The sequence below is a fragment of the Tupaia chinensis genome, unplaced genomic scaffold (genome assembly GCF_000334495.1).
Source record: "Tupaia chinensis unplaced genomic scaffold, TupChi_1.0 Scaffold143647_1, whole genome shotgun sequence".
In the NCBI taxonomy this organism is placed as follows: Eukaryota; Metazoa; Chordata; class Mammalia; order Scandentia; family Tupaiidae; genus Tupaia; species Tupaia belangeri.
The window spans coordinates 501,569-514,417 of record NW_006203496.1 but is presented as its reverse complement, the minus strand read 5'-3'; the positions used below and the strand labels follow the sequence as shown (position 1 = coordinate 514,417).

At 50.7% G+C, this 12,849-nt stretch overlaps 1 protein-coding gene across 1 annotated transcript in view; it reads right to left on the bottom strand.

Annotated features, from left to right (window-relative positions):
* JARID2 (jumonji and AT-rich interaction domain containing 2) overlaps nt 1-12,849 on the bottom strand; it is a 268,700-nt gene that overhangs the window by 43,119 nt on the left and 212,732 nt on the right. Inside the window, exon 5 of the mRNA XM_027766735.1 lies at nt 4,320-4,496. Within this exon, the coding sequence (XP_027622536.1) occupies nt 4,320-4,496 (177 nt within the window). The remainder of the gene's footprint in view (nt 1-4,319; nt 4,497-12,849) is intronic.

Below are 12,849 nucleotides of genomic sequence, written 5' to 3'. Positions count from 1 at the left end.
TCAGCAGGACATGCACCCAGGACCTACAAAGGTGACCTTGGAAAGTAACTGCCCTAGAGCATGAAGCAACGACCGTCCCCCGTTAAGACCGGAATGGTAACACCAACCGACATGAAAACACACCAAATGGGGACCAGCAGGTGGCGTGGTGGTTAAGGCGCTAGACGCTCCAACATGGCCAACCACAGGTCAAGGCTTCAAGTCCCAGACCTGGTGGCTTCCTTTCTCACTTCCCTTCTCTCTCTCTGTGTCTCTCCCCAGTCAAATTTTAAAAATAAATGAATGAATAAATAAAATAAATATTTTTTTAAAAAAGAAGGTACACCAGATGTGTGGAAGGAGCCCAAAATCCTCACAATGGAGGAAAAAGGGCTGCAATGTGTCCACTCCTCAGGGGGTGCTGGTATGCACGCTCTACCCCACCACCACGAGAATGCACACACCCTATTAGAAAAATCAATCAATCAATAAATTAATTAATTAAAAATAGCAGTATTCGCAGAACTGGAAGAATCAAGAGAAGCTAAATGAATTACTTCCCCAGGAGCACACAGGTAATTAGTGGTTATAAAAAGCACAAATCTAAGCTTCTGATGACTATTTGACGATGATAAAGTCTGCAAAAACGGAACAGATTTTAAAAAACAACAACAAATATGTGTGCTAGGAAACTTGCTGGTACAGTATTTTTTTTTTTTGTTAAGAGAGACAGATTTTTACTATAGGGCGTGCATGCTCGCTGGAGAGACGGAGAGACAGAAAGTGAGAAATCACCTCCCATCTCAGGGGATGGATGTGGCGCACTCCCTTCTGTTCATTCTCCTCTCGGGATCTTGGGCACACATGCACACGCACCCGGCGTGAGTTTAAGGTGCTGGGTCTGTCACTGGAACCGTGGTCAACTACGTGGGAATCCAGTGACATAGCCATTACGCTAACTGCTGGTCCTTCCTTTTCCTTTTCTCTTAAACCCCAAAGAAAATGAAAGTCCTGCATAAATTCTCCCAGTGACAAAGTTCTGGCATCTGCAGGGACTCATTCTAAAGGTGGCCCCTTAAAACTGCACCCAATGCTTCTGCACCTCAAATACTGACAAGGTCACAAACGTAGTGCCAAGGAGGCTGAGGTCTAGGCCATTCAGGGTGGTCCTTGATCTAACCGTCCAAAGGAATGGCCTTCACCTGCGGCGAAATGAGCAGGACAGATGACGCTGGAGACTTCCGCCACCTTCACTCGTAATAACTGTCAGACACGCGGCACCCACAACCCAGAAAACAGTCCCGAGAAATGCCTGCAGGTCACCTAGCTGTCACGGCGACCTTTCGACGAGGACAAGGGTTTGGAAGCAAAGTACAGGCTACCCTGGAGGACACCCTGCCTGTTTGGACCTCGGTCTTCCTGTCCCTGGCGGATTGTAGGGATTGTACCGTACCTTTCCGATGGGAACGGCCGACAAGAGGGGAGACGACAAGAGGGGAGACGGGGTGAGGAGGGAGGGCAAGGGCATGGGCTCAGAGAAGGCTGTGTAGCTTTACTTCCACTGAACCAAAGCGGCATGCTACCCACGCCAGCCCCCACCGGCAGACAGTGAAATTCCTGAGTCCACCAACGAAGCCCGCGTGGCTGGAAACGTGGGAATTAACTATAAATCCCTGCAGGGCACGTCTTAAACCCTTTTGAATCACCACAGTATTGTTTTCACTCAACGACTGCTTAGAACAGTAAAATATCTGAACATTCTCAAGAATTACAAGTTCCTCTGGGGGCGTGTGTGCGTACCCACACTGCCAGATACACATCTGCTGACACAGATAATCCTGTCCCCACTGGGTGACAGGTACCGACTCCTCACCCTCATGCCCCACGTGCTCCCTGGACGTGCTGGGTACCTGGGCACCCACGAGCCCTGCCAATCCCCACCCTGCAGCTCACTGACAGGTGGAGTCAAGATCCACACGCACAAAGGCGCATGGAGGAGAAAGTTGTCTGGGGCGGCCTGAGTCTCTTCACAAAGCTCAAACAGAAAACCGGAAGGCAGAGGGGGCCACCCACGAATGCCCAGAACACAAGGGATTACTCAGCCCAGCCACAGGAATCCCTGCCCCATCCCAACAGGAAAGGGAAGAACACGCTCTCCGAACCCGTCTGACACACCGGAGAAACCGGTTTCTACCACATGGGCGGGGAGAGACGAAAAGACCGTGGGTGTAACTTCGTGTTTTGTTTATATTTACCTACTGTGGCTCCTCTCCTAGGAAACCAAAATAAAATTAAATCCCAGCATGGATGAGAAGAAAACAAGATCCCAGAAATGTCGTTTCTGTCTCTGTCACATCCTAGGAGGCCATCTAGTGTGACAGCGCCATCGTGGGCTCCATGAGGAGAGGCCCCTAGACTAGTCTCCGTAGTTCTGGTCTGCAGTTCTGCAGTCATCACAAACTCGACAGATAAGAAAGGTCGCAGCCCCAAGCTGAGCCCTTGGCTGGTTCATCCGCTGGTACCGTCAAGCCCACCTCTCCAGGCCCCTGTCCCGAAGCCCATCAGCTGAACTCTGGGATCATTTCTCCGTTCCTTTCAGACTTAGCAGCTCGCCAGGCACTTGACCTATTACAACCTATTCCCTCGGCCACTACCACCACAGCACCCTGTCCTGTGCCCTGGAAGTCCCCCTCGTGGGCAGCGGGGCATGTGCCAAGGCGCTCTCCTGTCCCGCACACCCCACACGGTGGGACACGAGGTCAGCAGGGTCAGAGCTGACGTCCCACCTCACTCGTTACAGGACCCTAGAAGGCTGACCTAGACAGCTGGACCAGAGTCCTTGAGCCCCCTGAGCCGCATTCCCCTTGCTTCAATCTCTCTGGTTCCTTTTCCCTCACTTCCGTTCCCTCACACCACCACCACTAACGTTTCTTTTTCCTTTATTTTTGGAGAGGTTTTTGCTATAGGGTGCGTGCACTTGCCAGAAAGACAGAGACAGAAAGCGAGAAATCAGCCCCCAGGGGCGATGGCCATGCCGCAATCCCTTCTCCTCCGTTCTCTTCTCGGCATCTTGGGCATGCACGTACATGTGCCCGGCGTGAGTTGGGTCTGGGACTTGAACCGCAGTCGACTACATGGGAGTCCAGCGACATAGCCATTACGCCAACTGCTGGTCCCACTGCCACTAACGTTTCTATTTATCCCTTTCCTATTTTATTTTCCCCCAAATTGCCAGAGGTATATGCACTCCCCCCGGAGGAGAGGGAGAAAGGAGCTCCCGAGGAGGCATCCACACCACAGTTCCTTAGACAACTTTTCTCCACGCTGTCAGGCTAGCAGGCATGCACCTGCACCCACCATGTTCTTCAAGCTACCAGGGACAGGGTTTGAACTTCGGTCCACCACATGGGATCTGGCTCCCCTTAACCACCTGGCTATGTGGCGAGTCATACCACTTCCCATCATCCCTGGCTGGCTAAGTGCCCACATCTGCAACCTTCCACTGCCTTTTCTCTTCTTAAAAATCGTCCCCTTTGGGGCCAGCAGATGGTGTAGTGGATATGTCGCTGGACTTCCATATGGTCGACTATAGTTCAAGTCCTGGACCCGGCGGCGTTAACCTCATGCCAGGCACATGTCTGTGTGTCCAAGATCCCAGGAGGAGAAGGGAGTGTGGCATGGCCATCCCCCAGGGGGTGATTTCTCAATTTCTCTCTCACGGTCTGTCTCTCCCCTCTTTCAAAACAAGTTCTTATTATGAAATCCCCATCACTAATGTCAGCTTAGTGTTTTCATAGCACAGCTCTGATTAAGTCACGTCCCTGATGGAAAACAACACACTTAAGTGAGTTTCCTCTCTCTGAGACCCTTTTTTTCCTGCCTTCTATCCTTCTCTACCCTCGGTCCCTGAGAATATCAATCTACTTCATAATTCGTGGGCACTTTCTTCATTCCACAAGAGAATGAATGGTTTGCTTTCTAGACCCCACATCCACCATATTTACAACTACATCAAAAAGATTTTCCCCAAACCTTTCGAGCATACCCACTTCCTCAGGGTGGACCTTGCTGTTCTGGTTCCTCCCATGGGCAGCTCTAATGAAGGCCTTTTCCTGGGCTACACAGCACACAAACCCAGCCTGAACACTGCACCGGATGGTGCTGTAGTAGTAACCTACTGGGTGTGCAGTGTCTGGCACTCAGAGAGACTTCCGGAACAGGTGGTGTCCCTGCCCAGCTGTGCAGTCCTCACCCTTCTGGCCCTCGGATTTCTCTTCCTGCTGGTTTACCCAGAGCTACGGGGTTTACTTTCCTTGCCCCAAACTCGACGGCAGACCTACCATGCCCGTTGTGGACGTGCTTGTGGGATTTTCCTTTCCTGGGGGTGGACTGGCATGAAGATGAAGCATTGTTGGTGGCTGTTTTGACGTCTTCTGTTTCGTCATCTTCCTCCTCAACGTCCTCCTCGTCCTGAGAGCTTCCAAAATACACCATGCTGTTGGGCAGCGCAGGAGAACCTGGGGGTACAGAAACACAGCTCGTGAATATGAGCTCTGGTCCCTGCCCCGCCGGGGGCTCCACGGTGAGGGTTCGCATTTCTGAGGTCACGATACGAAATCCTCTAGGCCAGGCCAGGACAAAGCCAGCCCTCTACTGCCCCTGGTCATTTAGTTTTCAAATACCCCCCCAGGAAACCCAACTCCATCTCTGTCCTTGGAAACAGATTTCAAGCAAAACCTTCGCAGCAGGAGTGATGCTATTCACCAAACACGACCCATCAAATATTTTTAACCTTTCATCTGAATAATCCTCGAAAAAATAACACAAAGACTAAATTGAGCAAGAAAATGTAATGAAAATGAAAATACCTATCCGCATTGAAGAGTGACTAACTAGATTACATATTTAAAGTAGTTAAAAAAAAGAGAGAGAAATTTTTGCTATATGATGTGTGTGCTCACCAGAGAGAGACAGAGAGAGAGAACAAGAAATCACCACCCAGGGGCGATGGCCATGCTGCAATCCCTTCTCCTCCATTCTCCTCTAGGGATCTTGGCCAGGAACATACACCCAGTGTGAATTTCAAGCTGCCAGATCCAGGACTTGAACCACAGTTGGTCATGTGTGAGTCCAGCAATGTAACCACTACACCATCTGCTGGTCCCACACACACTGGTCAATTTTACAAACAAACGCAAAAACAATTGGAACCCAGACGCTAAAATTTAACCACTGTTGGTGGCAGGAGGAGCCACGGCCACCTTGGTGTCCCAAGCTGCAGCTTGGGCTTCTGGGAACTTGATGGAGAGAGATGAGAGATGCCCACCAGCGAGCTCCACTGCTGTCCTGGGAAATCACTCCCACGAGAGCAGAGAGCCTCTGTGAGAGAAGGGAGAGCCTTTAAAAGACCAGGCAGCAAAGGAGCAATCCGGACGCTGGGAAAGGCGACCTGGGACCAGATCTGCATTGAGGATGGTACAGCGCCTGCTCAGTTCTTGGATGAAGCAAGACAGGGGCCTCCAGTGGACTCCCCTTTGGGGAGAGCTCTGCGTCTAAAGACACAGACCCCGAACAAGCCCAAGAGCACGAGAGAGAGACAGATGCCTTCAGGGCCATGCTGGAGGCCCAGCAGGAAGCTTGGCAGGAGCTGGGACTCAAGTCCCCAGGACTGTACACTGAGGCAAGCAAGCAGGATCCCAGGCTACTCCCTTTTGAACACTTAGAATTTGAAAACAACAAAGTAGGGGCCAGGCAGTGGAGTGGCATAGTGTGGTGTGGCCTGGCTAGGTGTGGCGTGACGTGGCGTGGCGTGATGTGGCGTGGTGTGGCATGGCGTGGCATGGTGGTGAAGGCAGCCTCATCCTGCAGGGCCAACTGCGTAGTCTGAATCTCAGACTGGACAGCTTCAAGGACAAGCCGTGGTCTGTTTTTTGTAAGCCAAAGATCCCAAGAGGAAAATGGGGAAAAACGAAGGGATTAGGGTGTGGCCATCCCCAAGGGGTACTTTGTAACTTTCCCTCTCTCAGTCCAGTGCAGGTGCCCAACCACAAATCTTAAAAGCAAAACAAAGCAGGGGACCAGCAGTTAGCGTAATGGCTATGTCACTGGACTCCCAGACCTGGGGGCTTAAACTCACGCTGGGCGTGTGTGCGTGCATGCCCAAGATCCCGAGAGGAGAATGGAGAAGGGACTGAGGCATGGCCATCCCCCCTGGGGGGTGATTTCTCACTTTCTATCTCTCTCTGTATGGTGAGTGCACGCACCCTATACCAAAAACCTCCCCCCCCCAAAAAAGCAAAAAGTGAAGTGTTCCCAAAAGTGGAGGATTCAGAAAAACTAAATAAATGCCTTACCCAGAAGCACACAGGCCCTCATAAAATCCAAAGAGTGTGTGCGCTGGAATACTTCATTAGAAATAGCTCGTTACTTCTGGAACTTGGCATCAAAGCAGTTAGATTCACATCTAGAAAACCTCTTTTTTTCCAAAGGTTTTTGTCATCAGGTGCATGTGCTCACCCGAAAATGACAGTGATGGAGAAAACGAAAGTGAGAACTCGGATGGCCACGCCGCAATCCCTTCTCCTCTGTTCTCTCGAGATTTTGGGAGCACGCACATGTACCTGGCGACATTTTCAAGCAGTCTGATCCAAGCCTCAAACCGAGGTCGACTATGTGGGTGTCCTGCACCTGAACCATGAACCCTGGCCCTCTAGAAAACTTATGAGAGACTCTTCTGGCCTCCATGTTCGGGTTGGGAAAATCTTTTGCAAAGCTCACTGTGGGTCCGACCCTGCAGAAAATGAAAACGGAACAAGTGGGATGGAAAGAGGAAGAGGGCTGAGAGACAGGTGAGTCACGCACAGGAAAGATGTTCCAGACCCAGCACGGTGACCCCGCGTGAGCACGGAGGCCATCTGGAGGACTGTGTTCGGTGCCCCAGCGGCCCTGTCCATGCCTGGTGCATGTTCCCATGATCATGGGCAGCTGGGACAGGCTAGGGGAGGATCACGGCGTGAGACGCTGTTGAAGGGTCTTCTCGCACTCTCTCCGCATAGAAAGAAACATTTAAAAAACTTCAAATCTGGAGAGAGATCAAGCCCCTTCCACAACAAGGCGTACCCACAGCGGGCTGCAAATTCAGCGAGGATAGTGAAAACCAGGGCTCAGTCACCCCTTATTTTCAGTGGAGCCCCTGTATCTGAAGGTGGACAATCGGGATAAATGGCCCATTTATGACATTCGTGAGCAAATGAGAGAGGCTGCCTTTGCCTGTGGCATCACCTCTTCTCTTTACCAGCTCTGTGGTTTCACAGACGTCTTAGATGGTTACAGACCTTAAAGACCGCTAGCTTTGGGGGCCTATCTTATACTCAGTGATGATAAACGTGCATTAATATATATATAGTTTTCTATTAAAATTACAGGCGTATTTTCTCTCCTGATTATTCAACTGCATTAGCAAATGTGAAAAAATCACTCTGAACTTGGATCCGATAAGAGGGATCGGGAGTAGGGTGCATCTGTGCTTTGCCAAAGCTGTGTTTCATTACTTTTCAGAATTAGCTGGCAATGTCTCCACGATATTTACCGAAGTGCAAACCAAATGTTTTCATCTGGACAAAAATCAAACTGTGGTATGTTACAACCACAACAGAAATCATTTTAATCCAAAAGCTTGCTTTCTCTCATTTGGACTGTGGTTTCTATAAAATTGGATTCTCCGCCATGAATCATGTACACAGACAAACCAACCAAACCTTTCCTCCCTCTATCTTCCCTCCCCGATCGGGTCTTGATCTTAAGAAGCTGGGGTTTGGCTCTCTTCTGGAAAGACCGTGCAGGGATTCCCTGCACACTGCCATGTAGCTGAAGACGCCCATTCTGTTGCTTGACCCAGTTAGCATGGGGCAGGCCCACTGAGTTGGCATTTCTGGAGATTCATCTTTAGGGGAATGAAAAGAAATCAGACCTTGTTATCATATTAACTTAAAAGCAAAACTTCAAAGTGAACTAATAAGAATGGGGGGGAGGGAGGATCACCTACCCATTTCCAAGGTCTGAAGACAGGAGGGGCTCCGTCCTTTGAAATGGGACTGAAGTCACCAAGAAAGAGCAGGAACAACTGCCTTAGCTGACGACTTTAGTTTTTGAGAGAGAGGTTTTTGTTATAGGGTGATAGGGTGCATGCACTCACTGGAGAGGTAGAATCAGAAAGCAAGAAATTAGCCTCCAGGTGAGATGGCCACACACAATCCCTTTTCCTCCATTCTCTTCTCAGGATCTTGGGCACACAAGCACACGTGCCTGGTGTGTTTTAAGTCCCTGGGGCCAGGACTCAAGCCGCAGTTGGCTACGTGGGAGTTTAGCAACGTAACCGTATGCCATCTGCTGGTCCCTAGCTGACAACTTGAACAAGATGGGGGGCACCAAGCACCCAGACACTCGGAACCAAATGTCTACATTCATCACACGCATTCGTGTGTACACACGTGAGCCAAGTTCCCTAAAAGACTGTGGGGTGACACATTTAACAGCACCCTTTCTGGCCCGCAGATCAGCCTTAAGATTTAAGAAGGAAAAACAATTTACAACGAGATTTTCCAAGCCGTCAGCCATTTTCAAACTACCCTAAAATTATTTTCTCAGTCCTGATACTCCATGTGTTCTTATCTTCTTTAAAGTGATTTGCACTCAGGTTTTAAAAGATTTATCTTATTATATCAACAAGCAAAAACTAGTGTCACGTGACCTGAAGAGAAAATAACAATTAAAATTACGATAAAAATTAGGACATGCTCACCTAGGTCCTACTGGCACTGCTGGAGGGGAGTGAGGCAGGGACTGAGGAAACAGCTTCCTGTGCTCAAGGGCTGTGCTTCCTTACGGAATCGGAGCTGCCCACGCATCAATGCCCACCTTGGGAATGCATGCGTGTAGGTTGTGTGCATGCCCCCAACAGGTGCCAAGTTCTGAAAAAGATGGCAGATGGAGCCCAGAACTGGACAAAAGCGTCTCGACACTGGCAGTAGCTCACTCAGCGTCAGACTTGGAGTTAGCCCTTTATAAAAAGCACATAAAGCCTTAGGCCAAAACAATCATGGGGCCAGCAGGTAGCTGGGTGGTTAAGGTGCTGGACTCACACATGGCCAACTGTGGTTCGAGCTCTAGACCCAGCAGCATAAAAATCACGCCGGGCACGTGTGTGTGCATCCCCAAAATCCCAAAAGGAGAATGAAGGAAAAAGGACTGTAGTGTGGCCATTCCCCCCCATGGGGGGTGGGGGTGGGGGTGGGATTTTTCATTTTCCATCTGTCTCTCTCATGTGCACATGCACTCTATGGCAAACACTTAAAAAAAAAATGACCCCAAAGTTTGTGACATAATATTTAGGTAAGCACTTTCCTCAGCTCACACCGAAGTCCTATCGCTAGCCTAACCCATGGCTGAGACAGCAAATATCTTGCTATCAAATCAGATTGTCATCGATGTGTATGTGAGAACAAAGGCAAGGCACTTCCTCCTTTTCCGATCAGGAAAATAATTAGACTGGTGACAGGCACCTCGTGGGGATGGCAAATGCGAAAGGAATTCACATTTGAGTGAGTTTGAAAAAGCAACATGATGACCTCCTGGCTGTGGCCGCATTGGCCCTCCTCCTCCTGGACTACGGGACTCCAGCCCGGGGGGCACTGGACTAAGAACACGAGCACCCGGGTGAGCCTGCCTGGCCCCCATCAAGCAAACTGCCCCACTTTAGGGTGTAAGAGCCCTAACGTGAAGGGCACTGCGACGAGAACACAGGGTCACCGGGCACTTTCCCTCGCGAGGAACCACACACCCCCATCTACAATCTTTGGGATCACAGGCTGAAACATCCCCCCGTGTAATATTTCCCGGCTTGCTCTGTGCACAGTTGTCTTAAGAGACATAAATACACAATCAAATGCCAAAAGGCCTGTGGCTCTCTTGAGCTCCGGTGAAGGTACAAATGGCACCATAAAGCACCATGACAGCGATCAGATGTGTAACTTCTGACCACCAAGACACCATCTCCAGCTGAGAAGTGCAACCAAAAATCTAAACCCACCGACCACAGCCAGCGCGACTTTGGGAACCGGGCAGAGCCCTCGCTTCCTATAAACACCAGGGACTTGACTCGGCTGCACTGAGCGAGGACAACCCCACAGCCATGCACTCATTCACCTTCCCTCAGTGGATTTCCAAGAGGACGAGAAATACTAAGGGACTTGAGCAAGTAGGGAGAGAGCCAGAGACGACTCGGAGCAGCATGAGTAAGTGTGGGTTGGCAGGCACCGCAGAGAAAAGGGAGCCTGCTTTATCTTTAGGGAGGACAAAGTATGGTGAGAGGCCAGGGGGCCTGGATCACCGCCAAGCCCTGGAGCCAAACGTCTTGGCATCTCTAACCGATCAAGGTCACGGAGCAATTAAGACAGATCCAACCTTCCCTACCTCAGACCTCAGGAATTCCGAAGCCAAGCTTCGTATTTCTTCATTACTAGCTGATAAACGATCCTAGCAAACACACGGCTTGCTCAGCGGAACTGAGCCAAGGTACAGAGTCCAGAGGAAAAACCCCAAATGGGAGCTGGTCTGACTGGGAGAAGGGACAGAGTGGCCATGGAACCGCTCCAGGCAGGGATAATCCCACAAGGGACCACGCTTTCACTGTAGCTGCTCTCAAAAATTAAGACGTGACATGGCTCAGAAGGGGTCACCAAAAGAAGCTATGTAGCACGGGGGACAGTGTGAGCCTTCCTCCCCGAAGCGCCTGTGGAATGAAGTATTCCCTCCCTGCTCAGGAAGTTCATTATGACAGCCACAGGGCTGCTGGGATTGGGGGATTACTTAATTGCTTTCTAGCAGGTTAATCCCCTTTCATTCTGTGACCTCTAATCACCCAAGGCTTTTGCATTTGCCCTACTTAGGATTCCTCCTCCCCTAAACACCCATGGCTCATACTGCATCAAAACTGTGTTCCTTGCTCCACGGGCAGGCGGTCTCTCCTGTCACCCGTCACCCATCAGCTGGTCTGTCTGACTGTTCCACCCAAATGCAAAACCAATTCTCTTCTCCACCACCTCCGCCTCAAAACTCACTGAGAAACAAGGAAGACTGGGAAGACGCCCTTGGCCACCATCCTCAAGGGTTTCATTCCAATTACCTTTAGATTAACTCTAGAACCACAGTGTGCTGTGGACACCGGAATATCCCTTTTACCATAGGGACACTCGCCCTGAGATTCCAGGCATCTGCCCACGATCTGGCAGTCTGTTCCTAAAATCCACCCCTCCGATAGCCCTCCTGGAACCTGGATCCACTTTCCCCAGAGCTGCCAGGGTCATCTTCCTGCCCTCCTGGCACAGTAAGTCACCTCTGCTGCAGAACCCTCTGCCAGGACCTGCAGAACCTACGGCATGTCCTAACCTCCATGCTTTCACTCTAAGTCAGGCAGGAGAAAGCTAGCGAGAGGAAGCGGGAAAAGGGGCCGTATGGAGCCTTTGCCCACGTGGCTATGGATAAAAACAGATGAGGGTAGAAAATTCGCTGCCCCACATAACGCAGGCGGGATAGTGGGACATCTAGCTGATGAAGCCAACCTGCCAGAACCAATGGGAAGACAACGAGTGGGCCCAACAAACGGTCAACGAGCACGATCTAGATTTAGAAATGATAAATCTCCGGGGCCAGCAGATGGAGGAGCAGTGACATCGATGCACTCACACATGGAGGACCGCGTGCCAGTCCTAGACTCAGAGCTTTCAAAAGAAAAAAATGATAAACCTCAGCCTTGGAACCCAAACTACAGGGTGGCAGCTCATTTCGGGACCCATCCCCTTCTTCGGAGCTCTGTTCTCCCTCCCCTCTCACTCGATGGCCTCTCTGCTTTACTATCCTGTGTGTGTGTGTGTCTCTAACTCTTCATCATCAGGAAGAACCCAGGCAGCCTGCAGCTCTGGTGCTGGGCCTGATCACCCCAACTTCCCACGTCAACAGAAGCCATCCCCAACCCAACTAATGAACCCCACATTAATCGATGCCTTGGGATGGACGCCTTCCTGGCCTGATTGTCTTTAGTTCCTGAAGAGCTCTCCAAGTGTCACCACCTTTCTGCAGCTACCCCAGAAAGCCCAGGGCAGAGTTTCCTTCCTGAGCGCTCCCCTGGAACACACCCCAACACTGGCCTGTTCACACACTTCCGGTTACGGTCTTCTTCCCCTACCGCCTGATTGATACTGCTTTCCCAGATCTAATCTCCATTTTCTCAATGTTTAGCACACGAAGGGGGTTCAGTAAAGGGTTGTTGAATTAATCAGCAACTGAACGCCGGCTGGTCGCAGATGATTCTGCTGGGGGCGCAAGGCCGGCAATCCCCACTCAACACAGCACCTCCTCACAGCAGCCGACAGAAAGGATGTTCCCCAGGAATTCCCCCCAGAAGGCTCTCTGTTGCCAACGGGGCTGCGACACGGAACCGTGCCACCCACGGCCATCAGAAGGAACCTTGTGTGGGAGTGTGAGCCTCAGGAGTCCCCTCTGGGATTCCCCCTTGTTTGTCGTGCCCCGTAAAAAGGAAAATGTAAATAAGAGAATCATTTAACCTGCCACTGCTCTGCAGCATTAAGCTCTTTTTAATCTGTTAATAACCACAGTCAGAACAAAGAGGAGACGACAGAACTCATTAAGAATAACGAGACTGGTGAAGGGAAAACAGAGATGGCACGATGGCCCCATCGCCACGTGCTGCAAATGCAGAAGCCCTCCTCGCTGCCTGCCTGCCCGGCAGAGGTACTAATTACGCCTCTGGCAAGAGCCGCGTGGACCCTTCAAAGCAGCTATTTACAGCTAAGT